We start from the raw sequence: 27,709 nt of genomic DNA on the forward strand, positions 1-27,709 counted from the left end.
CATGTGCAGTGTGCTGTTCTCAGGCTTCTTTTACCATGAGACCTGAAACGCCTCCTGCCCAGGCCTCCCAGGCCCTAATTTCTCCTTATTTTCCTCCGTCCTGCAGCTCCTCCGCGTCCTTTGCTGCATGCCCTCTTCTCCCTCCTCTGTCAGTGGAAGGTCCCAGGGCTGTCTTTGGGCCACTTCTTGTCTCTGTCTGTATTCACTCAGGTAATCTCATTCACCCTCATGGCTTTAAATGTCATTGGAAAGATGCTCAAACTTATGTCTCAAATCCACAGCTCTCCCCAGAACTCCAGACTTGCGTATCCACTGCCTGCTCCCGTCCCTGCTGGGATGTGTCACAGATGTCAAATCCAAACTCTTAATTCCCACCCCACCCTTCCCTTCCCACAATCTTTCCCATCTTCGTAATGGGAACTCTGTCCTTCCAGTTGCTCAAGCCAAAACCTTTGGCGTTATCCTTGGCTGCTTTCTCATAACCCCACAGCCAACTAATCAGCAAGTCCTGTCAGTCAGTGATTCCTTGGAAATATAGAAGGAATCTGGCACTTTGTACAACCACCGTCTCCCGCGCTGGCCCAAATCACCGCTACCTCTCACGAGGCCAACTGGAATAGCCTCCCGAGTGGTTTTGCGTCTTCTTCTCCCAACCCCAGGATCTCTTCTCCAACAGCCAGAATAATGTTTTCAAAACATGTTTGGTTATGTCATTTATTGGCTTCATACCCACCAATGCCTTCCTCTGACTCAGAGTAAAATCCAGATTCCTATCCGAGCCTGCAAGGCCCTGCGGGACCTACCTGCCGCATTTCTGGCCTCATTTCCCACCACGCCCCCCTCGCTCCCTCCGCGCTGGCCGCACTGGCCTCGGTGCTGTCCGTGACCAGGCTGGAAACACTGCTGCCTTGGGGAGGGTGTGCTTGTTGTCCCTTCTGTCTGGAGCACGCACATAGGTGCAAGGCTCACTCCCGTACTTCCTTTAGCTCTGCCTCAAGGCTGTCTGCCGGAGAGCCCTCCCTGACCAGCCTCTCTGGCGCTGTCTGGCCTCTCACACCGATCTCGCTTACCATGGACCACCGCCCGACATATTGCGTACGCGTTTGTTTTTGTCCACCTCTTCACCACTAACAACACCCCAGGGAGCCTCTAGGTCCGGCACATCCGGGCTCTCGGCGGATGGGCAGGACATGGTGTAGATGGGAAGAGCCTGTGCACGCGGACCGCGTCCGTGCTGCCGGGTGATTTTGCACAACCTTCCTGGGTTTCAATTTCCCTCCCTGCAAAATCTGCCTTGAAGGCTTTTAAGGGAGTTTAGAGATAAAACATTTAAAGTCTTTGAGGCATGATGAGTGCTCAACAAAATGGGGGCTGGAAAGACCACTTGGTCATTCTCTAGGCCTGTTTCCCCAGGAATTCATCATACTTCTCTATCTGCCCCAGAACGGGGGTGGGGGGGGTGGGGGGTGGGGCTGGAACAGCAAACGAAGGTGACCTCATGTGAGTACTGATTACGTTCTCCGTCTCACACTGTCCCAGGGTCCCCTAAAGTTGCTGCTGGCTCCAGCCAGATCTCTTCCATCCCAAGTACTATCCAGTTCCCTACCAAAGACCCTCAGACATCGACAATCTCTGAGCAGGTCCTGTGGGTCAAAACCCCCCTCCAACCCTGCTTTGAACCCCCCATGTGGGAAGCAGAGGTGCTTGCTGGGAGCGTGTGAGTTTGTCTGGACTTTATGAGCCATGGGCGCCATGGATCCTCTGACAAAGGACCTATTTTTGTGAGAGGGAGAACACTTGGCAGGCTAGATGGCTGGTCTCATAGGTTTTCTCTGGCTGGTCCGTGTAGGTGACAAGAGTATTTTCCCTGTGCACCACCAGGGGGCGCCAGAGTTTGCGAAGGGCTCCGGAGGACCTGTTCGTTGGGCTTCAAAGATGTCTTTCTCTCAGGTCTAAGGTTAGGCAGCGGCGGGTACACGCACGTTGTAAAAAAGCGCGCTGCTGGCGCTCTCCCACCTCCCAACTTTCTGCGTGCTGCCAGCCCAAGCAGGGACACATTAAGGGACTGGAGTTTAGCCTTCCGGGCTGTGTTATTTATTGATAAGCATTAGTGAACCCCTTGCCCTGTGAGCTCCACCAGTTCTGCCATCAGATTCCTTAGGTGGGGATGTATCTGCCTGAGTCTGCTCAGCTAAGGCTGTGCCTAAATTGCTACCCCGTACCCAGGATCACAGTGTTTAGGTCAGAGAAGCGTGTGGCAAGCATCAGAATCGTCAGGGCTGGATCCTTGTCCTCAGCAACCACCCCCGAGGCAGGAAGGGCTCCTTGGCTCTGCTGGTTAGATGGAGGGCTGAGCGGGGAAACCCCCAGATTCAGCTCTTTCCTTCCCTGCAAGACTCCTTCCTGCCAGACGTTCTCCGCAGCAGAGCCCAGCTGAGGGGCAGCAGTGGGCTCTTACTGAGGTTCTTGGGTAGTGGGCAGGAGATCTCAGGTGGTGGTTCCTCAAAGTGGGTAGAAATGCCAGAGGCTGTACAAGGGGAGATGGGGGGAAGGAGAGACCAGAGAGGGTCGTTAAGTCCCTTGACCTGATTTCAGCAGCACCAGGTCCTGGCCATGGCCTATAGTCGTTGGTCATCCCCTCAGTACGAAGTAGTACCTTGCGCCTGGGTGTACCCTTCCCCCACCATTAGCTCAGAGATAGGAACTATTAAAGCAACAGCAGTGCTGCCCTCCTGAGCCAGACACCTTGTAGAACTTTCTTGCCTGCTCTGCCAGGACCTCCAAGCCAGCACCCACCTCTCCCTCAGGTCAGGGCAGCCCCCACCCCAGGGTCAGCAGACTGGCATGCCTGGAAGAGGCTCCAGCTCCCCTGAAAGCCCTCCCTGGCCTGTCTCTGACCTGAACTGGAAGCGGGGATCTCCGAGGTGGGTTTGCAGCACCTGACGCACTTCTGGGGGGGGCTCCAGGCCCATCTGCTGCGCCCGGTGCCAGCGCTGCAGCCTTGTGATCCCTGTCGGGGAGGGGAGAAGGCGGTGGGGCCTCAGGGTGGGTGGGGAAGAGTCCAGGCTACAGAATGTGTGTGGAGGGGTGTGGAGGGACACTCCCCAGGCTCAGAAGATGGTGCCCGAGAGGGTCAGGCAGGGGCTTGGGTTATTTCAGAGATGCGGGTGACAGGACTGGTTCCAGCACAGGGTCCGGGGACCTGGAGGGTTCTCACCTGTGCAGGGCCCATACTGCCAGGCCAGGTCAAACTGCCTCAGCAACTCCAGCTCCACCTCACTGACGCTCAGGGGCGGGGTCTCTTCCTCTGCAACGACAAGCTGCTGCTCAGGCCTGCCCAGGACTGTGCCCTGCAGGGTGGGTTCCCTGCCCCTTGCCTCACAGTTGTCCCATGGCTCCTCAGCCCTCACTGTCCCTCTGTCTGTGTCTTCCGCCACCAGGCCTGGTGGAGGAGGTGGAGAACATACTTCACTTCCCCTTGCACTGCTCCCATCCACCCATGTCCCATGTCTCTTGGTGTCCACTCCTCCCGCCCTCCCCACACCTCAGAGACCTAGCTCTGGTGCCAGCTTCCCCTTGCTGTGTCCAGTGGGGCTCTCCCTCCTCTTTACTACTGGGTAGGAGTCAGTGATCAGCCGCTTCCGGTCCATGGCGCCCACCCAGACAGGCGGAGAAAGGCCAGCGGTCACGAGAGAGACAGCTGCTAAGAGAGAGAGTGAGAGAGGGCTGGGGCCAGAGAGCGAGCCTGGGACCAGCAACGGGCAGACAGGATGACCCAGATGAGCGGAGAGGAAGTCCGCAGTTTCCAGAGAATGACGTCTCTCCCCTTGCCCACAAGCACGGAAACATCAAAGACCTAAGCCAATGGCAGGCTGCCTCGTAAGGGCGTGGCTTGACTCCAGCCAATAGCAGATACCACAGGCAGAGGGGGCGGGGCAGCTGCAGCAGCTGTGTCCCAGGGTAGAAGGGATGAGGCTGGAGTGGGGGACCTGTCAAACGCCCCAGACTGCACCACCTCCTCCTGCGCCGCCCCCCTGGCCTGCAGTGAATCTCTGGGGACTTACAGAGCGTTATCCTCAGCCTCTCACTTCCCGTTTTCCCTTCCTAGGCAAATGTTCTTTTCAGCCTCACTAATCCCCGTGGCAGGTTTGTAACTCCCCAGAGCCCAGCTGTAGCCTTCCACTCCCCACCCCCATCCTCCTTGGCACACAGAATGTTGTGGGGCACGAGGTCCGAAGAGAGTTTGGGCTAATCCAGCCCTCTTCCCTGCTCCCACCCCACCCCCACTGGCCCCAGGAGAGCTGGCTGGAGAAGCCCATGCATGGATTTGGAAATCTCCTTTCTCACAGTCTGCGCCCAAAGATACTGCCCACCCTTAGTCCAGGCAAGTATTTGCCTTGTTGGCTCTCCTGGGATCCCACAGCCTGGTCCCTGCCGGCCCTTCTAGTTAGGAAGATTCCATGCTGAGCAGGAAGCCAGACTGTGTTTGGATCCCCGGTTCTTTTTTTTTTTTTTAATCTTTATTTATTTATATTTAGAGGGGAAGGGAAGGAGAGAGGGAGAGAAACACCAATGCATGGTTGCCTCTTGTGCATTCCCTGCTGGGAACTGGCCTGCAACCCAGGTATGCGCCCCGGCTGGGAACCAAACCACTGTTGTTTGGTTTGCAGGCCCACGCTCAATCCACTGAGCCACAGCAGCCAGGGCTGGATCCCCAGTTCTTCATAGCAAAATCTGCCAAGTCTGTAGCACACCAATGTGCGAGTGTGTGCAGAAAATACCAACAATAAACTTAACACCAAACACTGTTCTGAGCACTTTCCCACAGATCCACTCAACTAAAATTGATGTAAAATGGTTCTTACAAGTATGAAGTGCTGATAGTCATAGGCATTGTGGGGACCCAGCTAAACCGCAGCCCCTCGGTGTTCTCCTGGAGCTCACAGGCTACAGAGGCAGGCAGATAGGACCCACACGCTGTCCATGCAAGGAAAAAGTTCCTCACAAACAGGAGCGGGAGGTGTCAGGGATGGGTTGGACCACAGGGCTGGCTTAGCACTGGAAGACCTCCTGGAGGAGGCAAGCTAAATAAACAGTGTCTCACAATTCTCCGCCCATGACCTTTGTCCCTGGGCTCCTGTCATTGCTGACTCACCCCTACATCCCGCCTCCCCCTCACCAACTTCCTGGCAGCAGGCAAAAGTGCTGGCCACTGGGAGTCTGGGAATGGGCATGGAGACCAACCCTGCTCTAATCGCCCTCTAGAGACCCCACCGGTTCGCCCCTCCAGGGATGTAAGGGCCTACTCAGGGGGCTTGCCTTCCTCCTCTTCCACTGCCCTGGAGTCTGGGTGACCTGAGACAGGAGGAAGGTAGGCACGAGGAAAGAGAACAGTCTGGAAGGTAGACCACTGAAGCAGGGGAGCAGGAGCAGGCCATGTCTTCAGGGGCCTCCTCCCACCTGGCTCTCCCCATCTGCTTCCTGGAGGAAGGTTGTATGGGGGAGGGCAAGCCCCTGGAGTGCTGCACAGAGCCGGAGGGCCCTTCCCTGCTTTCTCGTTTGGGCTGGGCCTGACTGAATCCCCCATCTGCCTTATGGACTATGTGGGGCCCACACTGAGGGAGACAGGGGCCCTGCTGTGTTGGAAGGGAAGCAGGGAGGCCCTTTCCACCAGGCTTACGAAGGGCTTAGGTGCAGCACCCAGTCAGGCGCTGAGAACCCTGTGGAGGGATGGCGGGACTGACCACCCCCTCCCCAGGGAGCATTGCCACAGGTGTGTGGTACCCAACTCTTGAGCCCACAAAGCCCTGAGGGAGTAGGGAGCCATGGGTGGGGCAGATCCCTCCTCATTCCTGGTCCCTCCCACCCCTGAAAGCTGATAGCCGTGAGGCCCAGCCACCGCCCAGGGAGCGTGAAATGGGGTGTGCCCCTGGGAGGCCACAGCGGCTCCTACTGCCGCCCAAGCCTATTCTCTCTCCCCTCTGGCCCCCTGACCTGTTCTGTGGGCACCATCTGGACCATCCCTGCCAGCTTCCCCCAGCTCTGCCTAGCCTAGGCCCCACTAGCCTCCCCTACCCAGTCTGGAAGATGTCTCCCCTAGCCTTCAGCTTCACCCAGTACCAGGAAAGAGGGCCGTCTGCTCTCGTGCAGACCCCCTGAGACTGGCTTTCCAGCTGGAGCTGCCGGAACTCTCCATCGGCAGCATTGCCCTCCTCTCCCAGTCAGAGAGCTGTGGGATCGCGCTCCCAGGGCTCGAAGGAGTTGGCACCCTGGGATGTAGAACCATCCCTGTCCAATTGGCATCCTTCCTGTAATTAGCATCTGGCTCCCTAAAGTGTGCTGGCAACTGGACTGGACCTCGGCCTGCCCATCCTTGCATGTGTCTTTCTTTCTTTTACTTCCCCGATCTTGTCAGCCCTCTACCACCTTCCTTCCTGGAACCCCTACCCTACTTAGGTGGCCTTCTGGCCTATCCCCAAAGCTACTGTCCTGAGGACTGTCACAATTCATGCTACAGACTAGAGGGCCAGGCCAGCGGTCAGAGCTGGGGGCTCATTCTCTGTCCTTTAGGGAATTTCCTGAGGCCAGGGTCTAGGTTACTGTGTCAGCCCTGACCCCCGAAGGCTAGTAGTGATGGGCTTCCAGGAGTCACCTTTGCCCCTTGGCCTGGGAATACGAAGCCACTTGCTTCATAGTCAAAACCAAAATCTTGAGAAAAGGAAAGAAAAGAACTGGAACAGGAGCCCAGAATCTTCCTGAGGGCTGAGGCCCACCCCTGACTGCTCCAAGGGGGGATTAAGCCTGGCTTTGCTCAGACAATGTGTCAGGATAGGGGTGCCTCAGCACTGCACATGCGCCCTAAGAGCCTCTTCCCTTCCCCCAGCCCATAATGGAGCTTGTGGGGAGAGCCAGCTAGAGCTAGGAAGGTGGGGACAGGTAGAGGGAGGGAAGCAGCTGCCTGGGGCCCAACTGGCTGTGGGGCGTTGCCCGCTCTCCTTCCCTCTCCCCAGTACACCCCTTCCTCAGGCCCTCAGGCCCTGCCACCCACCCTGAGCTGGAGATTCTGGGCAGCCAGACTCACACACAAAGCCCCCACATACTCACATACCCTGGGCCCCATTCCCCACCCTGTGGGCCCCAATTTCTTCAGGCAGCTCCTCCTAGTCCCTCACTACCCTCCCAAACTGCCCACCCCAAGCTGTTGCAGGTTCTCTGGCCTGTGGGCTTTAAGAGGTGGGAGTCTGGTGGGGTTACAGGTTCCCCTGGGGCTGGACTTTTCTGCCACTGGATGTCTTTTTTGTCTTGTCCCAACCACCCCCTCCGAACCTGTTCCCATCACCTCTCCGTCACCGTGGCTATCATCCCGCCTATGGACTCAGGAGATTTGAGAGGGGGCCTTCTCGCCATTGCTCGCCTCGGCCACCAGGTGTCAGACTTTGCCCAGCTGGGAGGAAGGTCCTCGTTTCAACCCTGTCAGCCCTGCCTTAGAGATGAGGGCAAGTTGAGGAGGGGCAGAGGAGACTTCTGAACTAGGGGGGCCGAGCGACCCTGAAGGTCGAGATGAGGAAAGGGCTGATCTTTGGTTCTAAAGCTCACAGTTACTCTGACTGCCCCCACCCCCAACCCCCTGACAAGGGCTTTGTCCACTGCTGGGAAATTGGGGGAACCGAGCTGAGTCAGGGAGCTCAAGAATTGAAGTGACAAAGGCAGGGACAGTTGTGGCTCCAGAGAAGGGGGAGCTGAGAGAGAGCCACCCATCAGCGCATTCAGCCAGGCCTGGATCACTAGCCATCGCCCTTTAGGTCAAGGGCAAACAGAGCCTCCTTTGGCGCTTCCCCATTGGGGAGCCGGGGTTTGTGGGTGAGTGTGTGTGTGTGCGCACGCGAGATGAGTGCCGGACCGAGTCTCCTAACTTACCAAGGGGCCTAGGTCCTGGATGTTGGGTCAGTCTTTGCAAAAGTGGGCGTAGGAAAGGCGTGGCTACCTTTTGCCATCCTGCATGAGAGCCCCTCTGTACCCACTCCTAGGCCCCTGGAAGTTGTCTCCCCCAACCGACAGTCCTCTGTCTTGATGGAGACAAGATTTCTAACCCACTCTGTGGAGATGACAGAGAGAAGGGCCTCCCCCCCACCAAGACTCTTTTTAAACTTTCTGGGAACAGAAGAACTTCCAGACAACACCCTTTCTCCATTGACACTGCAGGGCCTCAGTAGTTCCAAATTCTTAGGGTGCCTCTCGGTACCTGGGCCCCTGACCACAAGAACATGCTTTAGAGGTGGAACCTAAGATAACCAATGAAAACTCAACAACTCTCCTGAAATAACTGTGACTGCAGAAGCAATGAGGAACCCACAGAAAAGCCTCCTTCCCTTTCGGTTCCCTGCCGGTTACTGGGAGCCACCTGCCCCTTGGTCCACAGCATGAAAACCCAGCGGAGGGGCTCAGGCCACCAGCAGCATCAGTAGGGAGCTCTTTGCGGTGGGGGGGGGGGTCAAGGACTCACACTACGGAATGTCCTCTACACCTGGGCTCTCCTCTGCGTCCACCTCCCTGCCGTGACCCTAGGCTGTACCCTCGGCATCCTTAGCTGGAGTGAACGCCAGTGCTCCCCCTGCCCTTCTCCAGATCACTCACTCCTGTTTCCTTTTGCTACCTACATGCCTGCGCTGTGCTCTGTGAGGCTCATGGCCACTCCACAGTGTAATTTCTTCTTTTTAAGAAAACTTATAGAGAGAGGGGAAGGGAGGAAGAAAGAGAGGGAAAGAAACATCAATATGCGGTTGCCTCTCGCGCACCCCCAACTGGGGACCTGGTCGGCAACCCAGGCACGTGCCCTGACTGGGAATCAAAACGGCCACCCTTTGGTCCACAGGCCGGTGCTCAGTCCACTGAGCCACACCAGCCAGGCCACAGTATACTTTCTAACACTCTAGAGTCCTTTGTCCTGTGATTTGCTGCCATTCCTGTCTGGCCAGGCCTCAGCCTTGGGAAATGCCCTTTCTCCACTCTGCCCCCCACTGCTAAGCAGCTCTGGCCTGCAAAGGGTGGTAGGGCATGTCATAATCCATGCCAAAAGGGCCAGGGGCCACAGAGGTGTGTTTGCCGGTGTCGCCTGGTCCCATGTGGCTGCCCAGAAACCCTTGGATTCTCCTGTGCTTGTCTCTGGTTCCACTCCTCAAGTCTCTCCGTTCTCCTCCAGCTGCCGCCGCCCCTCACACCTCAACAACATGTTCAGGTTTCTTCTGTTCGCAAACAACGAAAACAAAGCAACCGAACAGCCTTCCACACGTTTGCTGTCCTCTCCAGGTGTTCCCCTCACCACCAACCCCCTGAGGAAATGTGTTTACCCTTCTGCCACTTATCATCATCTCCCCGGATCTCACAATTTGATCCCCGCCTCTCAGCTGCTCTCGCAAAGGTCACCGGCGACTTCCTGACCCCCCACGCCCGTGGGTTTCCTGGATTCCTGCAGCTCTTCTGGGGCGCCTGGTCCCTCGGCCGCTCCCTTCAGAAAAGAGGAGCTGCTCTCCTGTGTTGCTTTCTCACACGCCAGTGTCTTGACACGCTTTCAATCAGTTTAAATCCGGTTATGGAGAACTGCAGTCTGTGCCCAGCGTTGCGCTAAAATGCTGCGGGGACATGAAGATGAGTAAAGGTCCACCCTTCAGACACCGCCTCCTTAAAAGGGGGATGGACTCACTAGCTACCCCTTGTCTTGGCCCCCTCCGAGAATGGGGTCAAATCCCACCTTCCACATCTATGCAAACGCACTCAGTATGTTCAAGGCACTGAAACACAGCCGTTCTCTCGGGCGCCCCCTTGTCGCCCTCCAGGGCTCACAGACCAGGAGGACCTGCACCCAGCTGGGAGCAATCACCCCTTCCTTGACATTCACAGTATTTCCCCTGCCTCTTTCTGCACCTAGTCAAATTCTACCTTGGATCCTAGCATTTCTGGAGAGGGGGAGCCTAGTCCCCTTTCCAGATTATTTTGTTCAGTGCACTAATCGAACACTGTCTTTGGGCTGGAGCCTGAGCTGGGTGCCGAGACAGACAGACGGAGAAGTCTCCGATCGGCCCCCAGGAAACTCGCAGCAGTGTGGGACATCCCCGCGTCGTCCTGCATTCTGTACAGCCCCCTGCCTGGGGCCTTACAGGCTGCTGCTCATCTTGCCCCTGCGTGGAGACAGCGCAGATGCCCTCTCCCTTCTGTCTCGTTAGACAGGAGGCAGGGCCATGCCTGGGCAGATGCCTCCGCCTGAAGAGCCTGGACCCTCAGGGTGGGCGTGTTCCCTCCAACTTGGGCCAGGTGACTCAGGGACACTCGGCAGGGCCTGGCTCGCCCCGCCCACAAGCAAGTGCAATGGCTCCCGCGCCTACATTCCGGCCTCTCCCTTTCCCAGGGGTTCGCGTGGGGACCTCCCAGTACACACTGCACAGGTCTGCTTTTGTGATCGTCTCAGTAAGCAGGTCTCTTCCCGGGTAGATCACAGGCTCCCGGTAAGGGCAGGAGCCACGTTAGGTGTGGACTTTTTCATCTTTTCTACACCGGTTAGCCCAGTCATGGGCAGGTGATGTCTTTACAGCATTTGTCCACCGACTGACGTCAGTGCCGCTTAGCCCTTCGGGTACAGCATTGCCTCCAGGAGGCCCCTGTGGGATGTCCACATGTTACCTGGGCATTAGCCCATTACGCGGCCCCGCGGCTCTTCACTACTGTCGTGACAGGCCGCATGCCCTGTGTAATGTTTACCAATCGCTGCTGCTGCAGCCACGCACCTCACCTTTATTCTCTCGTGTCCTTCCCAACATCTTATGAGGGTACTTAAAATGCCCATTCTACAGATGGGGAAATTGGAGAATGGAGCGCTTCGAACAGTCAGTCCAAGGTCATTCCGCTCCTAGATTAGGGGACTGGGACTTGAGTTCAGGCCACCCCTTGCATAGCGTCTGTCCCCATCACTTGCTCTCCAGTAGGAGTCGTCCTCGTTCCCACAAACCTGTGGTCTCGCATCTGAGAGAAGGGAGCGGTCACAGCCGAGAACCACACGTTGGCTGTGGTCCGTCACCTTCCCTGGGAGAGGAGGGGCGTTGGGAAGGCGGGGGCCACTGCTGAGGAGGGGCCCAAAGGCAGCTACAGGTGCGGGTTCTGGGGAAACGAAGGCTGAGTGTGTAGGCTGGCTGCTTGGAGAGAGCGCCAGGGGGACGGACAAATCACTTTGCAGAGTGGCAGACCTGTGAGAGCATAACATAACCCAGGGAGGTGAGGCGGACAGAGCCCAGGCTGGGAGAAGGGAGATCGACGACAGACGGGAGGGCATCTGGGAGGACTAAAGGGACATGGCATTGGTGGAGACGGCCGGACTGGGGTCTGCTGCGTACACGTCTTCCACGACAAAACGGGGAGAGCCTCTTCCCCAAGCTCCGTACATGTCGTGAGCTAACCTTTGGATTTCCAGGCCCTCCCAGCGTGCGAACCAGGAGGAGGAGCAGGGCCAAGCAGAGAGATGCTTCTGGGGCAAGCATTTATTTGTTAATACAAGAATAGAAATTCTGCAATAAATATAATCTAATAAATAACATCTCCAAATAAATAAATATTAATACAACAAACAGAGTCATGAGTGGTTGGGGCTGGGGTGCAGGGCCTGGGGGAGCTGCCCCCACACCCCCGAAATGCTACTGCAATGTAAACTTTCAGGAAATCCCGTGGCTGTGGCTATGACTGCCCTCCCCAGGCTGGGCAACCCACAGATACCCTGGAAAAGCGGGTGGAGAGGAGGTACCATAATGCCGGCAAGAAAATTCCAGACAAGGTCCCTCAGTTGCCACCCTGTGCCTTGGTGACCCCTGGGTTCAGTCTGTCCCTGCCCCTCTGCCTTCAGTATTACCTCCATTGCAGACCCCACCTCTCCCATTTTTAATCCCATCTCTTCCTGTTTAGACTTGCCACTGTGTTCGTTTCCTGATTGAGCGTGCGGAGTTAATTGGGGGTAGGGGAGCAACGCCCATCTAAGGAGCGTGGGGCAGCACTGGGCTTCGCCGGAGAAAGGCACACGCTGGGGCCCTCCCTGCCCTAGAGGCACACCTTCTGAAGTGCCACCTGAGGGGCTCTTGGGCACCGGCAGGCGGCGGGCAGGAAGCAGGAGGCCAGGAGAGCCTGCCCACCGACCTGGACCACGGCAGGCTCCCTGGAGCATGACTTCCTGTAGAAATGGGATGGGACAGGGCCTATTGCACCTCTTCCCCAGACCTGCAGAACTTTGGGAAGTGGGGAGGGGATGGGCCTTATTGCATCACACCCTCATCCAAGTCCGGGAAGGGCCAGAGGCTTACAGCTTCTGTCTCCTGGCTCAACAGGTGTTGGCACACAGGTTTCTCCCTCCCAGAGTGGGAGCAGGGTTGGAAGGGGAGGGGAAGAGGAGGTGGTGAAGGCCAAAGATCAGAAGCCCTGGGCCTCCAGGTGCAGGGTGACTGCGGCTGCCCGGGGCTGCACCTTCTTCTTGAGCCGGTTGAAGTCCTTGGCGGAGCGCCACAGCCAGGTCTGCAGCTCCTTCAGCAACCAGAAACCGTCCATCTTCTGGAGGAAGTCGCTGTGGGCGGGGCCCGGGGCCCAGGCGGGCTCAGCCCCGGGCGGAGGCTGCGGGAGCGGGTAGCCCAGGGCTGCCATGACACCCGCGATGCTGCCCAGCAGGCCCTGGAGGCTGGTGCAGAAGTGGGCCAGGCTGTGGCGCAGCTCGGCGGCAGCAGCCCGGCGGTTGAGGCCGCGAAGGTGGCACAGAAGGTGGCTGTAGGCCTCGTAGTTCTGGGTCAGCCGCAGTTTGTCATTGAGGCTTCGCCACACTTCCAAGTTGACGGTGGCCCTGGGCAGAGTCTCGGCCCCCAGCCGAGGTGGGTTGAAGTCAGGCTCGTTGAAAGGGGGGCCCAGGTAGTTCAGCTGTGGAAAGGAGAGGGCGATGGGGGAGGAGGAAGGCGAAGCAGCCGGCTTGCTGCCCCCAGGAGATACCTGTCCCCTAAGCTTCTACCTCCCGTGTCCCCTGACACTGGCCCCGCATCTACACCAGGCCTCTGTGTTCACAGGCCAACCCTAAGTTTCTCCGTGAATGTCATTTGCATGGAGGCGATTGTTGAAGCAATGAAGGTGAGAAGCTCTCCTGTGGAGGGGTGTAGAATGAGAAAAACCGAGCGGCAGACACTCAGGGGGAGCTCACCGGCTGGTGGGGCGTGCAAGCCTCCAGGGAGCACCCACCCACCGCAGAGGCAGGGCAGAAGAGGAAGAGGAGCCACGGGGACCCAGGAGGCCAGGCTGCAGAGGGAGAAGGTGGACCAGGAGAATGCAGAGCCAAGAAGAGGGGTTCGAGAAGGCAGCGGCGCTCAACAGCGTGGCTGTAAAACAGAGCGAGGAGAATGAGCCTTAGAAAGTGCTGCTGGGTTTGGCAAGGCGGTGCCTGACAACCTTGGAGAGAACCGTTTCAGTGGCCTGGAAGCCAGATTGCAGGGGGTTAAGGAGTGAGTGGGTGGAGAGGAAGTGGAGGCAGAGGGTGTAGACCAGTCCTTCGAGAAATTTGGCAGGGAAAGCCAGGAGAGAGAAAGGGTCGGGAACGAGAGGGGGTAGCAGAGTGAAGCAAAGGTTTTCTGGACTGGAAAAGCAGGTCAAGAGGCAGAGGGGCCTGTGGGCACCGCGGTTCCATTTGCCTTTGGACACGCCCAGTCCCACCAGCTGAAAGGCCGTGGACAGAAGGTCCACACTAACCCCCAAGGAAGGGCTCGGCCCATAGCAGCAGGATGGCAGAAAGAAGAAACTGAGGCAGTCTCGAGAGTTGCGCTGGAGGAAGGATGTGGCAGTCAGTCTAGGGAAGAGGACAGAGCCCTGCCAATCCCCAGGGGAGAAGCCTGGGGCCCAGGGAAAGGGCTGAGGGAGACGGCCCAGCAGGGAGAGAAAGGGAGAAGAGAGGGGCGAGGCTTGGGATAGGCGAGGGCCCAGGGGGAGGTTCACACGCTGACAAGCACAGAGACAAACTAATTTCCTCGGTGTATCCTGGGGCCGGAGCCAGCTCCCCCGCCACCCTCCTCCCCTTTCTTTCCCTGGCTTCAGAGTAGGGTCTGGGATGTGGAAGAGGAACACGGGAAGAGGGGGCCAGCTCCCCATGGTCCTTGCTAACTCTGACCCTCCTTCCTCCTCTCCTGGGTTCTCTGAGCACCTCTGGACTGCCCCCAGATTCTCACAGCGGAACTTCAATGCACACCCTGAGCCCCCTGCCACACCGGCCTGGGTTCCCTGCAGCACCCTTTTCTTAAGTCCCCCCTAGGAGGCCCAGTTAGGATGGGAGAGGCAGACAGAGGGGAGGCCCATGGGTCCGGAGCAGCAGGGCCCCAGGTCTGGGGCAGAGGCGAGCTGGAACACAGGCATGGGAGGTGGGGCCCCTCCATCCCCACCCAGCCCCACCCGTGCAAGAGACACCACAACACGGTGTAAACAGAGGAGACTTCCCCGGCCCCCAGGGGGAGGCGGGCGGCTGGGCAGTCAGCCAGTGGGGCAATGGGCCAAGGCGGGTGCGAGGCCTGCCCACATGCCTAGTCCTGGGGCCTGGGATGGGGAGGAGGGGGCACCCTAGGGGGAAGGGCAAGAGATAAGGCCAGACGCAGAGACTGTTTAGAGTCAAAGGTCCCTTCCTCATCACTCTACATTCATCAGGACCCCTCCACCATTCTGTCTCTCTTCCCCCAACTCCTCATCCTTCCCCCAATTCCTAGACCCCTAAGTTGCCCTAGATACTCACGTAGGTCCCAGCCAAAGTGCGGAGTTGGTGCTCCAGGTATCGGGTGAGGTCATAGGTTTTCTGGATGGAGGGGCCAGGCCCTGGGTCCCCTGTGCGATTGAGGGCTGGCACTGCAGGGAGGTGCCAGAGCACGGTGCACAGGCAAGCTATCATCCCCCACGAGTCCCCTGTGGACAGGATGGGCAAGAAGCATGAGGGCGGGTCTGGCCTTTTAGAGGAAGCAGCTGGCAGCCCCTCAGGTGTCTGTCCTCACCTTGGGATGGGAAGGAGGGGTGAGGGTGGGACGCCAGATGGGAGGCAGGGGGGATGGAGGAGAGGAGCATTCTTGGCCTGAGAAAGTGTGTGTGTGTGTGTGTGTGTGTGTGTGTGTAGGCATGTATGTTATACATGTTATACTAGTAGATATTGGAGAGTATATCTGTGGGTCAAGTAATACTCGCTGTGTGTGTGCCAACCCGTAGGTGCGCGTACAAGGAGGGCCAGGCCGAGGAACACAAATCAGCATTCCCGAGTTCCAGGTGTACCTCAGCCTCCTCCCCCAGCGCCCCACTGCAGCTGGGGAGCCAAGGGGTGGGGAACAGCACATGTCAGAGCTGCAAGCCGTCAGCCCTGGGAGGGATGCCGCAGAGAGAGGCTGCCTCCTGAGAAGGAGCAAACGAGCCCCAGTCGAGCTGTAGGAGGCAAGGTGTAGGGTCAGACCACTGGGGTCAGGCGGAAGGACACAGGGCTGGCTCACGTGGTCAGTGGTGTGGGAACATTCTAGGCTATGACCCCTGGTGTGCAAGTGTAGGGTGGGATAGAACACTCACTCTCGGGGATGGGCGGCGGTGTGGAAGTTTGTCCCATTCCTATCTAGGGCTTTAGGTGGGGAAAAGTTTGACCTGAAAGAGGCTTTTGGTCAGCCTGCAGGGGAGAGAGAGAGGGAGGGAGGGATGGAGGGAAAAAGGGAGAGGACAGGGAAGAAGGAGAGAGGACACAGTTCAGAGAACTGGGCTCGTCAGCTGATGGTGCGGGAGAGTTTGGGCGTCCCGGGGCGCCAGGGGCCGGGGTCAGTGCTGCGAGAACAGACACGGGCAGCTGGGAAACGTGGTTTTCCCGGCTCTTAGGCGATGCCCAAGGTCAAGAGCACTTGGCCAGGGTTCAGTGGGCATTGGGGCAGGGATGAACTAGGATCGGGTAAGACTGCAACTGGCATTGGGCATAAGTTAGCTTTATGGACTGGGTTACTCTTAAAGTTCCAGGTTAATTTATGGGGATTTGGCTGAGTGAGTGTGGTTGAGGTTTGGGTCCAGCTGGGGGGTGTGGTGAGGTTTGGGCAGGCAGAGGGTTGGCTGGGACGAAGGTTTGCGAAGGTGTCGATTCGGATTTCCGATGGGGTGGTGCCACGCCTTAAGAGTGGGCTGGTTTGGATTTTGAGCTTGGGTAGGTGTGTGAGATCATGAGTGGTTTTTTCTTCTAAGTTATATTTACTCTTTTAAACTTATTGATTTGAGAGAGAGAGAGAGAGAGAGATTGGTTTGTTGTTCCACCTATTTATACATTCATTGGTTGATTCTTGTATGCGCCCTGACCTGGGATCAAACCCTCACCCTTGGCGTATCAGGACAATGCTCTAACCCACTGGGCTACCCGGCCAGGGCCTCTGATTTACATTTTATACTTTCAGATGTTCTGCACTGACATATGCTGTTGTGATAGAAATAATTTGGATGCGGGCTGAACAGTGTAACTGCACTTAGAGTTAGGACAGGCTCGGAGCTAAGACCAGGGTGCACGCAGTCATCATGCTGGATCGGCGTTCAGAGGGTAAAACTTGGGAGGGTCGGGACTCAAACTGCACAGAACATCTCTGACAGTGTCGGGAACAGCTGGGGACTCCTTCAGATGCTCGGCTGGCTGGCTTTACTGATGGGCGTGGGGGTAGGGGTCCTGCTCCTCTCAGGAGCCCTGCCCTCGTGGGTGACAAGCTCGTGGTCTGAGAGGAGGTGCACATATGCCCACACGCATGTGTGTGTTAGGACAGAGAGCCACATCAGGCACACAGCTGCTCCCCGAGGAGACAGGCTCCCCTTTTCCTCTTCCCCATAGGCAGCCTATACCTTCCCATCTGAAGATCCCTTTCCCTGTTCTTTCTTTCCATCTGAGCTCTTGCTGACTCTCTGAGTTCCTTTCCAGTTCCTGTTCTTCACATCCCAAGACAACTCCAGGCCCTTCTCCTCTGCACGAAGCCTCGGGCTACCCTTAGCCTGCATATCTGGCAGAGTCACCCCCAAGTCTCTACTTCGGGACGGGCTGGTTGGTTCTGGAGTTTGGAGACCTGCTGAGGTGGGTAGTGGGGTGACAGCCTAGCGGTAGGTTCCGGACGGAGTCTGGCCTAGCTGGCAGTTAGTGACGGTGCCAGGGGTCCTGGCTAAGGCGGGGACTGTGGAGCTGGGTTGCCTCTTTACCACCCCCCCGCCCCACTTTGGGCAGCCCCGTTAGACAGGAGTTCTGGGACAGGGTTCTGCTTGTCCCACAACCAGGGAAGGGGCAGTCAGGACCCCCGCTATGGTCCTGTTTCCTCCCTCCCCTCTGGGCCCTGTGGGACATCCCTGGGGAGCACTGGCCCCCACACAGGGACAGCAGGGGAAGAGGGGGGACGCTTTTGGATAAACACGAGCTAAGTCATCTGGGCAGAAAAACGGCTCATGAAATTAACCAGACGAGGCCGGTGTTTCCAGGAATATTTCAGTTCTGAGGTAACTGTCACTGCAGGCGGGGGGGTGGGGGGCAGGGGAGAGAGCAGAAGGATCCAACTGACTGACCCATGGAGAGAACCAGAAAGAGGGAAGGAGTCTCGGAAACCCGGAGGGAGAAGAGGCTAGGAGAGGTGAAAGGGGACTGGATAGGGCTCTGTCCTCGGCTCTGGCGGCTTTCACTCTGGGCCAAATGTCCCCATATCTCAGGCAGCAGAATGGAAGCATCCCTGGCAGAGAACACCTGTGGGTCCGTGTAAACAGTGAGCAGCCTGCCGGTGTGCCTGGGAGGGAGGGTGCGGGGTGCACCCTGGGCTCTCATCTACCCCTCTCCAGGCTCGGGGTGTGCAGGTGGCCCTGGCCACCATGGGCTGTGTCCTGGGCCCCCTCTCCCAGTCCTGGCTCCCACCCAGCACCGCCCCCCCCAGCTCTGCCTCTGGCTGCTGCCCACTGATTGTTTACATCCCGTCTTCCCCTGTGTTTATAAATCCGGCTGAGCACGTGAGGAGCTAATGAGTGCAGCTCACGTTTCCTGCTACAGCCCCCTCACCCCCCATCCTGGCCCCCCGCCTGGGCCAGCCCCTAATTCCATCCAGATCCCTGGGCCCTGGTTCCCAGGGCCCCCCTCATGAACACGCACGTGTGTGCACATGCACACGCACTCAGCCCACGCAAGTGCATGGGCACCCTGACAAGCTGCACAGGCAGTCACACTCGTGTACGGATGTCTTCAGCCAGCTGCCCCTCAGTCCCTAGCCTATATCCCCCAGGCTGACCTCACTCAGTGAGGGAGGGGTGCTCAGTGGTACAGATGTGGCAGGAAGGTCAGTGTGGGCAGGACAAGTCAGCCGGGAGGCTCTGCACCTGGGACTGGTGGCTAAGAGCGATCAGCAGAAAGCACAGGGGCTGGGGAAGCACCAGAAAGCTCCAGCAGTGCTGAGAGGAAAAGTTCTGCCCTCGGGCTGGACCAGGACAGTGCCCTGGTGCCATTGAAGGGGGCTGTTGAGGGGAATTGGGGAAACGAAGCAGTTTAGGGGGGCGGTGTCTACTGTGATGTGCGATCCAGGCTGTGAGACTGTCAGGAAGGGCTTTGGGGGAGCTTCCCAACCTGCCTTCCCAGGGAAAAGCCCACAAAAACAGCAGGACTTTCCTTGTCCTCTGGGCTGCCTGGCTACTGTCCCCTCCTTGGTTCCCCAGCCCCCAGGCTCCTGAGAGGTGGCGTAGTGAGTGGGTATGCATGGGCCCCCAGGGCCAGGAGACCCAGCTTTGCCACCCAGCCATCAGGTGATGGGCTTACGTGAGGGGGACATTGAAGTTCCTCAGCAGAACTGCATGGGGCTCTGTTTCTGCCGGCCTCTTCAACAGCCCCTCCCTGCCTTTCTCTGCTGCCCAAAGGACAGGGGAAACTGAGGCCCGTGGAAGCAGCAGCCAGGCAGGCCAGCTGCCTTGTCCTGTGAAGTCAGTGTGGACAAAGGAGTTGGGCTTCTGTTGAAGTGAGAGGGTTCTGGACAGTGCTGCACGGGGACTCTGGGGGTGCTCCGGGAGAGATGAAGGGGGGGGGGCTGGGCTAGCAGCAGAAAGCAAGGGGGTGGGAGAGGTGAGGGAACGATCGAGGTGAGTGTCATCCAAAAGGCCAGGGGGAGCTGGGAAGGACCACAGGAGCCAGGGTGTGAACAGCAGGTGGGATTGTGGGGAGGAATGTGAAGTGTCCCCAACAGACTCGCTGGTGTGGGCAGGGTGGTGTGCAGCAGTGCCGGCTCTGCGGGGCGGGAGAGGGAGCCATGACACCGGTCAGGAGAGGCTTGTGGGGCTGCTGGGTGACAGTCGCCGCCGTCCCTTTTTGGTGCCCGTTTCAGCCTGGTGGAGTGTGTGGCTCCAGGGCAGCGAGCGTGTCTGCGCCAGCGGTGGGCGGTCTGGTGGGTCAGGGCAGCGCGCCCCCGTGCCCCGCGAGGCGGGGGCTCCCCGTGTGCTTGGGAGCAGGAGGAGTCTGTGGGTTCCCTGAAAGCACGGAGACGTCCGCCCGGGTCGGCTCAGAGCGCGCCTGACGGGGCAGTGTGGCCGTCCCCCCCCTCCCCCAACGGCCTCTCTCCAAGGCTCGGAGGGCTCCTGCCGAGGCGACCGCCAGCCTCCTCTCCGCTCCCGGCAGCCCCTCCTACCCTAAGGGGGAGGTCCAGGCCGGGCGCAGGGACACTGGGACCGGGGCCTCTGGGACGGGGGTCCCTGGGGAGGGCTCCTGGAGCGCCTTGGGCAGTTGCAGGCAAGGAAGGTGGGGAGAGCAGAGATCAGGGGGCTCTGGGAGGCTCGGGGACGTGGGGTTTCCCTCGAGGGGCTCTGCCCGGGAACTGGGCGGCGGCGGCCGCTTGCTGGCCCTCCCCCCTCGGCGGTGACCTCGCGCTCCCGGCCCCCTCCCTGCGGCGGCGGCGGCGCCTTCCCCTTGTGTGGCCCCGGCGCCCCCGGCCCCGCCCCCGGCCCGCTCCCGCCCGGTCGCTCCCTTCCCGTCGGCGGGGGCGGGGGCGGGGTCCGGGGCTCGGGGCTCGGCCGGGCCGCTGCCCCTTCCCGCGCGTCAACTCCCTGCCGGGCCGCTCGTCCTCGCGCGGGCCGCCAGCGCCGAGCGGCCGGTGCCGCCGCTCCCCGGTGGGTGACGGACTTTCCCTGCCGGGTCCGGCCGGGCGGCGCCCGCGCCCCCCCTCCCCGCACTAATCACTCCCAGGCCAGCGCGGGCCGAGCGGAGGGCTCCGGCCGCCGCCCGCCCCGCCGCCCGGCCCCTACCTGCCGCCGGCTCCCCGGCCGCGGGCAGCATGGTGGGCTCCGGCCGCGCGGGCGCAGCCAGGAAGCCGCGAGTCCCGCCCGCGGCCCGGCCCGGCCCAGCCAGCTCGGCGCTGCCCTCCGCCTCCTCTCCCCTCCCGCGCGCCCTGCTTCCCGCCCTCTCCTCGCGCCGGCCGGGGAGGGAGAGCGGCGCGGCCCGAGGTGTCGGCCTCCCCGGGCTCCCCGCCGCCCCCCGCCCCCTCTTCCTCTCCGGCCCCCACCTCCCCGCGCTCCGCGTCTTCCTCCCGCAGCCCGCGCCCGCCTCGGACTCGCTCTGCTCGACTTGTGCGCGGGGCTCTGTCCGTCGGGATCCGCGGGCCCCGCCTCGCCGGGGCTCCAGGTGGCCGGCGCCCGGGTCTGCGGGTCGCCGGGACTACCCGCCGCGCTCCCCGCGACCTCCTGGCTCCGCCGAGCGGACTCCAGGAATGCGGTCCCCGCCGGGCCGCTCCCGAGGGCGCCCAGCCGTGCCTCCCCCGGGCCGAGCCTTGCTGGCGGGGCAGCTCCGGGCTCCTCGGCTCGGGGCTCCCGGGGGAAGAACGGAACCGGATCTCGAGGCTCCGGGGCGGGGGCCGGGGCCTCGGACGCCCGGCTCCTACCTGCTCGGAGGTCCATGGGGCCGGGGGCCGGCCGGCCGGGCGAGGCTGCTCTCCCGGAGGCTGGCGGAGTGGGAGGGCGAGCCGCGGCTCCGGCGAAGCTTTAATAATCCCATCCGCCAGGCCCACTCGCAGGTTTTTTTCGCTCGGTTTCGGATTTTTTTTTTTCAGTGTGGGACATTCTGCAAAGTTTTTTTTTTTTTTCTGACGTGTAAAGCTGTAACCACAAATTGTAGCGGCCCTCCCTGGGGTGGGGGGAGGAGGGAAGGGAGGGCTTCTGGGGCTCCTTTCCCTCCCACTACACCGAGGGGGGGTGAGGTGAGGCGAGGCTGCGGTGGTACCACCCTGGGCCTCCTGGGGGAGGAGGTGGGGAGGGCATCAATCGGTCTGCAAACTCCGAGAGCTCCGGGAGGGAGCGGCCCGCTCCTTTCCCTCGCCCTCGGTGTCGGCCAGGGTGCTGCTCCCGGCCCCGCGTGGGTCCGGCTCGCACCCTACCTCTGCCTTCTCATCTCGACCCCCCCCACGCCACACACACACACACACACACACACACACACACACACACACACAGTAGATGCAATGACACATTCTCCCAAATGCCAGCGAGCTGGCCTCCAAGCGAGTGATGGTGTTTTTCCTGCTGCCCTTTGTCTGGGCTGACCGCCCCCCTGGCCTATTGTCCCGCGGCCTGTCCCATTTCCAAAAGCTGGGGCTAAGTGAGGCACTGGCCGAGGCAGGTGACTAACCGGGTCACAATTCCTCCCGGCGGGGGAGGAGGAGGGCCCCACAGGCCCACTGCCCTGCTCAGAGGAAAGCAGAGGGCACTTGGCTGAGGGCTCTTCCTTCCCTCCAGTTCACAAGGTTCTTCATTCTTCTTCCCAGTGGCCAGGAGAGTGCACACGGGTGGGGGATTTGTAATTCATTAATCAGCACGAGGCACCCGGACCAGTTCCAACAGCAGGACTTCGTGGGTGACTCATCAGGAAGGCTCCAATTCCAGGGGATGGAGAGACCCCGCTTGTGAAATGCGTCCCCACAAAGACATTTGGCTTCCTCCTGCCTGTAGGGTTCAGGTTGTGGGTGTTCTGGGTGTTGGGGGGGGGTGCTCTGGCTGTGGAGTGCTCTCCCATCTCTTCTTTCCCTGGGGCCTGGGCTGGGACTCGAGGGACCCGTAAGCCTAGACCCTCCCTGGAGGGTCTTCCCCAGCTACAGAGGACTGCTGGGAAGTGTGGAGAAACAGTCTGCATCTGGGGTCGGCCGTTACTTGATCCCCAGTGCCCGAGAGCTCTAGAGGCAGACTAGCAATAAAATCATTTGGTAATGAGTTGCTTTGGTTGTTTATTTGTTGCGTCAAGGGACAGAGGCTATGGTGGGCTTGACCTGGAAGGTGACCCCTCTCTCTGGGACAGCATCAGAGCCCCCGTGCCCCTCGCTGCCCTGGTGCCCCGCCAGCCCTGCCACAGCCCCTCCGGGCTGCAGGTCAGAGCAGGCAGCCTGGTTCCCAGGGCAGCTCTTCCCTTTGCTGCACTTTGAGGACTGAGGTGGGGGGGATGGGGGGGTGGGGGAGAAGTTTGTTTTCAATTACCTCACTGGAGTGGGACAGACTTTGTTGTTTTTTTCCCCCTCTTCTTTTTTTTTCTTCCCTAAACAAGAAAAAGAACTGGGAAAGGGGCGCTGGCCTGAGGTTGGGGGCAGGGGACTTTCTGGGACACAAGCAGCAGCTCTGATGAAACCTGCCTTGGAGGGGCCTTTTTGGAAAAAGGCCTCCCTCTTCCCCCTCACCGCCTGCCCCCCCAGGCCGAACGCTGGAGTTTCAATGACATTCTTGGCCGGTGAGCCCAACGATCTTTGATGCCCATGCCAAGGTCAAGAAGGCAGATGCCCAGTGGGTGACTGGCACTGAGGCCAGCCAGGAGGTCCCCTAGCACCACCCTGTCAGGGTGGGGAGCCACGGAGGTGGGGGGAGGAGAGGAGAGCCGCTCAAGTCCCTCTCCCCGGTTTGCTGCCTGCCCCTCCAGGAGAGTGTCTGCACAGACAATGTGGTTTGGATTTGGCTGAGCCCCTCAGCACCTTATAAAGCACCTTGCTGAGTCAGGGAGAAAGCAGCCCCACCGTGGGAGAGGGGGAGGGGGCCAGGAGAGAAAGGGGGAGAGGGGAGCCAGAGGAGGAGGGTGGAGGCTGAGGGAAGAAGAGGGGAGAAGGGACAGGGCAGGAAAGAGGAGACACAAAGGCAAATAAATGGGTGGGGGTGGGAAGCCGGGGAAGAGGCAGGAGCCCGAGGAGGAAGAGGAACAGACTGCAGTCGAGGAGAGCTCACCATGTTGCCCGCCCCCCGCCCAGTGTCTCCCTCAAGAGTCTAGAAAGAGTCGGTCTGGAGGTCTGCAGGGACCGAGGCTGCGTCTCTAAAACGAGGACCGGGCCGGGGGCACAGGGGCAGTTGGCTCCACAGACGGCCCTGGGCTTGATGCTGCGGCCCCGCAAGCTGGGGCCGTTGTGCTCTGCCCCGCCTCTTGTCTGGACTTGTACCCCTGCCCTCGCCCCTCACGGGGAGGTGAGGGGCCTTCTCCCTGCCCCCTCTTCCCTACTGCCAAAGGGAAAATCAGCGCCATCTCCAAGCTGCCTGCGCCCCTCTGCCATGTCTGGGCAAAGGCAGCAGGCTAGGAGCTGCCAGTTGGGTTGGGGCGGGGGCTGGAGTAAAGACCGTGCCTTTCTTCTGCCCAGTCCCGGATGGGAGGGGGCTGCTGGAACCAGGGGAGGGGGAAGGGAGGAGAGGCAGACTAGCATGACACCTACAGGGTTTCTGTGGGTGGCAGGGCACAGGTGGCTGCCCTCTCATTTCCAGCTGGGGACCTCGGAAAGGTCCCCGCTCCCCTGCGGCTCTTCCTCCTTGAACAATCTGGGATTGCTGGTGGGGGCAGGGCAGAGGTTGGATGAGACGCCCCCAACCCAGCCCCAGATCCTTGGTGTGTCCTGCAGGCCTTTCCTGAGCCCCTGCTGGGTGCTGGGTCCTGTGAGGGGTGGAGAAGGGAGGAACACCCACTCCTGCCTTCAGGAATTTCAGTGGCAGGGGATACTCATTAAACCACCTGAGGTCAGAGGGTGGTCAGAGGAGGAAAGCTCTGGGAGGGGGGGGGGTGCAGAGCTTCAGGACAGAAGTGTGATTGGATGGCTCAGGGAGAAGCTAGGTCCCCACTCCTCCCTCCCATTGCCCCCTCATAACTGGCCCCCCCAAGGAAGGCTCTCTAGATGCCCCAGCGACACCGTGTCCCAGGCGGCCGAAGAACGGGCCCTGCGGGGCCTCCGCACTCGGGGTGTTCTGGACTCCTGAACCTGGAAGGCTGCTGGTCTGATCCCTTCCCGGTGGGCGGGCAGGAGTGTGGTGGTAGAGAAGCCTGAAGGGGCGAGTACAGATACCCACAGATTTGTTCATTTGCTCACCAAACCTTCCCAGAGTCCCTGCTCCATGCCAAGTGCCAGGGACACAGAGAGGAGCCCCCGGGGGCTGTGGGCTCGAGGGGGAGGCCTACCGAGTGCAGGTGGGGGAGGCAGGGCCCTGCCCTGGACTCCTTCAGGCCTAAAACCTGGACTCCTTCAGGCCTAAAACCAAGGCTTTAAGAGGACAATTCGGTCTCACTCTTACCCGAACCCTCCAAAACGGGACTGTTGTTTCCCCTTTCACACAGGAGGACACTGGGGCTTGGCAAGGTGCAGAAGTCACCGGTCTAAGGTCACATGGGGAGGAGAACCAGGACCGGAGCCCAGGACTGTCTGCCTTCAGCGCCATGCCCTGACACTACACCCGCAGATGCGTACATGGGAGGGGCTCCGGGGTGGGTGGGGGCGGGGGGGACACTGGAAAGGACAGGAGGCTGGGTGCTGAGACTTGCCCAGGGCCTGGCTGTGCAGCTGGTCTGCTGGTCTCTAACCGGGGCCCTGCCTGGTCTCTTCGGGACACTGAGGTGTTTTGCCTGAAGCAGAGACCCTGACCAACACCCACCAGTGACACTGGGCTGTCACCCCACATCGCCCTCCTGGATCAGGGCGAGGCACCCCACAAGAGAGCTGCAGCCGCTCCACGGGAACCTTAGATTCCAGGAGCAGTGAGATGAAGCCGGAAGCTAGAGGGCCGCCTGCCTGCAGAACCAGGACCACAGCTGCACCCTGTGCTTCCTGAGGGCCGCAGAGGCGTGGGGCAGGTAGCCTCAGAGGGCCAGGCCAGGCCGCCCTCCCACTCCGCATCCGCCTCTGGGGAGAGCACCGCCCGCCACTGCCACGTGCAAACGCTCCCCAGTGAATGTGCAGGCCTGGGGGCCACCGAGGGCGGCAGGGTGAGGACAGGCAGCGGGGGTGTGCACTTTTTCTTCCCTCCAGTGCACAGGGGCCCAGAGGGCCCTGCCTCACCCTGAGCTGGCCGTGATGTCAGCGGAAGCCCCTGGGCCTCCTCCTACCTCAGCAAGGTCCTACCCTGCCCTGCGTCCCTCACCCACACCTGGACCAGCTCAGGCCTCTCGGAGGACACCACACCCACCTGCCTCCCCTTGAAGCTGAGAGGAGCTGGGCTCTGCTGCCGGCCACTCCCTGCCCTACCTGGGCTCTAGCTTCCCATCTGTAAGGATGTCTGGGTGACTGGGTGACGGGCATGTGAGACGGGCAGGGGCAGAAGGGATACCCCCGGGTCCCAACTCCTCCCTTGCCTGCCAGAAGCCCTCCCTGCCGCCACTCTCCCAGGATGTTCCATTGCCCTGGCCAACCCATGCCTGGGGCTCCGTGACTCCGTCTCCCCTGGCAGAGGAGTGGGGTTACCTCTCCCTGGGCTGGGAGATCCTTATCCTGCCTTGCTGAGTCACTGCTGCTCCTCCCGCTCTGTCCCCTCCCTCCCCCCCTCCCCCGGGCTTCCCAGGGCTTTCTCCAGGATGCCCAAGCTTCTCGGGGGCCCTGGGGGGTGGAGGACGGAGATCGGCTCCCTGGGGCCACCCCTGTGGGGTAGCGATGGGAGTCCCACCCCCAGTGGCCGGAGACCTAAGTGCCTGCACTATTGGGAGAGTGACGTCGCTGAGGGTGACGACTCTGTCCTTCCCAGCTGTGTGACTTTGGGCAAGTAACTTGGCCTGGGCACATCTCAGTTTCCCCCCCGCATAAGATGGGGGTGATGACCATGTTACCCGCCTCAGAATAAGGGGTGACCGAGTTAATAAAAGTCAAGTCTCTGGCACTTCTCACTCAATAACGGGAAATGTCACTATCTGCCCTCACACCCTACCTCCTGCTCCTGCTAATGAGGCCACTGCCCCTCACGAGGCCCCTATACCCGCTGTGTCTGCACATCCACACCGGCACCTTCTCTGTCCTTCTGGCCCTGCCTTCCTGAAACCTGTCCCCGTCACCTGGCTCTGCCGCCCCACACAGGACATGGACTCCAGAGAGCGCTGGAGTCGGCTGTGGCTCAGCTCTCCCCCAGCAGTAAGGGCTCCTGACCGTTCGACTCGGCTTCCCAGACCGCCTCTGGAGCGACGGCCACTCCGAGGGCCCGGGAGAGACGAGAGGAGCCCACCGAAGCTGGCCGTGCCAGGTGCCAGCCCCGCTCTGGGCCATCTGTCTACAGGCCCCAGAGGCACCTTGGCGAGGTCGCCTTTTTCTCAACAGAGCGCTCTGCGCAGTTTCAGCCACCGACTGCTACGACCTGTGTCAAACGACGCAGGGACCAAAGAACTTCAGGAGGTTTGTAAGGGGCTGTGCTCAGGGAAAGGACAGGCCAGCGGGCGCAGGTGCCAGGGCAGACTGCAGAGGGGCTGGGAGAATCCGAGTGGCAAAGGGGGAGAGCCACACCTGGCTGGCACCTGTGCCGGGGCTGGGGCGGGGGCTGGCACACAGGCCTGCGGGTCCAGTCACCCCCCAAAGCTCTCGGAAGCACCTCCTATACGTGCCCCACAGAACAGTTGGGACCCATAGAGACCCAGGCCTGCCAGCCAAAGGCTTGGGGTCTCCTGCGACAGAGGCCGGTCGAGATGGCTCCAGAGCGCTCTGTTCTTAGTGGCCGGACTCCTTTCTGCCGCCCTGCCCCCAGTCCCTGGGAAGCCTCTCCCCCCAGCCCGCCCCCACGGCGGTGAGCCCGTCTGGGCCCCTCCTTCCTCAGGTGCCTAGCAAGTGTGTGGGTAGAGCTGGGCCCCAGGAGGTTCACCTGGCAGAGTAGCCTGGCTCTGCTCGGGGAGCTGTACTGGACACGGTGTCTGTCTCCCTCTGCTGGTCCCTTAGGGGACAGCCTGGCCAGGGCTCTCTCCCCGAGAGCCAGCCGGGGGTGCCCGTGTCTCCCCAGACAGTGGATGGCGAGTGTCGGGGGGTTGAGGAAAGAGCCCAAGAACTCAGGCGGGGCTCCTGCTTGCAGAAGCACTGACGCTGCCGTCTGGGTCCCTGTGGCCTGAAGCCGGCAAAGTGCTCTTAGGGAGGCCAGGTCGGGGCGCTGAGGCTCTCCCCACCACCCAGCAGGCCACAAACAGCTTCCTTCCCCTCCTACCCCGTGAATGGAGCTGTCATCCCCGGATTTATCTAAACCTTTTGTGAAGCTATTTATATTCCCAGCTGAGACTGCAGTCTGGAGTAATGTGTTCCATCGGTGTCTTCCCCTGCTGGGTGAAGCACGCCGACTTTGATTTGTCCCAAACTCACGGCACTTGCGCTCCAAGGGGGCCCTGTAACTCCCGCCTGCCAGGCTTCAGTGATCAAGTCCAAGCTTCCCCATTCCATTCCCGCTGTGGTTTAAAAACTCCCCTCCCATGTCCCGGCCGCCCTGCAGAGTGGAG

General features: G+C 60.3%; 2 protein-coding genes and 1 long non-coding RNA gene across 7 annotated transcripts; 1 reads left to right on the forward strand and 2 right to left on the reverse strand.

The window, feature by feature from the left end:
* Window positions 1–2,066: 2,066 nt before the first annotated feature.
* POLD4 (DNA polymerase delta 4, accessory subunit) lies at window positions 2,067–3,949 on the reverse strand. 4 transcript variants are annotated; one of them, XM_037053360.1, is made up of 4 exons: window positions 3,554–3,949; window positions 3,218–3,307; window positions 2,940–3,010; window positions 2,067–2,527 (listed from the first exon to the last, which is right to left on the reverse strand). In XM_037053360.1, exons 1-4 carry the CDS (start codon window positions 3,648–3,650, stop codon window positions 2,339–2,341), a joined length of 447 nt encoding a protein of 148 aa, XP_036909255.1. In that variant the 5' UTR covers window positions 3,651–3,949; the 3' UTR covers window positions 2,067–2,338. The 4 variants fall into 4 exon arrangements, with proteins under 4 accessions (XP_036909255.1, XP_036909252.1, XP_036909256.1 ...); XM_037053357.1 differs by having other exon boundaries at window positions 3,218–3,442; window positions 3,554–3,938; XM_037053361.1 differs by having other exon boundaries at window positions 2,414–2,527; window positions 2,899–3,010; window positions 3,554–3,938.
* A 7,586-nt stretch (window positions 3,950–11,535) lies between these two features.
* Window positions 11,536–21,026, reverse strand: CLCF1 (cardiotrophin like cytokine factor 1). Of its 2 annotated transcripts, none has more exons than XM_037053362.1 (3): window positions 20,916–21,026; window positions 14,780–14,946; window positions 11,536–12,936 (listed from the first exon to the last, which is right to left on the reverse strand). In XM_037053362.1, exons 1-3 carry the CDS (start codon window positions 20,929–20,931, stop codon window positions 12,442–12,444), a joined length of 678 nt encoding a protein of 225 aa, XP_036909257.1. In that variant the 5' UTR covers window positions 20,932–21,026; the 3' UTR covers window positions 11,536–12,441. The 2 variants fall into 2 exon arrangements, with proteins under 2 accessions (XP_036909257.1, XP_036909258.1); XM_037053363.1 differs by lacking the exon at window positions 20,916–21,026 and adding an exon at window positions 16,555–16,834.
* Window positions 20,959–22,236, forward strand: LOC118991811 (uncharacterized). Its single transcript, XR_005067477.1, has 2 exons — window positions 20,959–21,047; window positions 21,795–22,236. It is a non-coding gene; the product is annotated as an uncharacterized LOC118991811 (long non-coding RNA).
* The last annotated feature ends 5,473 nt before the right edge of the window (window positions 22,237–27,709 follow it).

The sequence above is a fragment of the Sturnira hondurensis genome, unplaced genomic scaffold, assembly GCF_014824575.4.
Source record: "Sturnira hondurensis isolate 20B ecotype Veracruz unplaced genomic scaffold, ASM1482457v3 Scaffold0007797, whole genome shotgun sequence".
In the NCBI taxonomy this organism is placed as follows: domain Eukaryota; kingdom Metazoa; phylum Chordata; class Mammalia; order Chiroptera; family Phyllostomidae; genus Sturnira; species Sturnira hondurensis.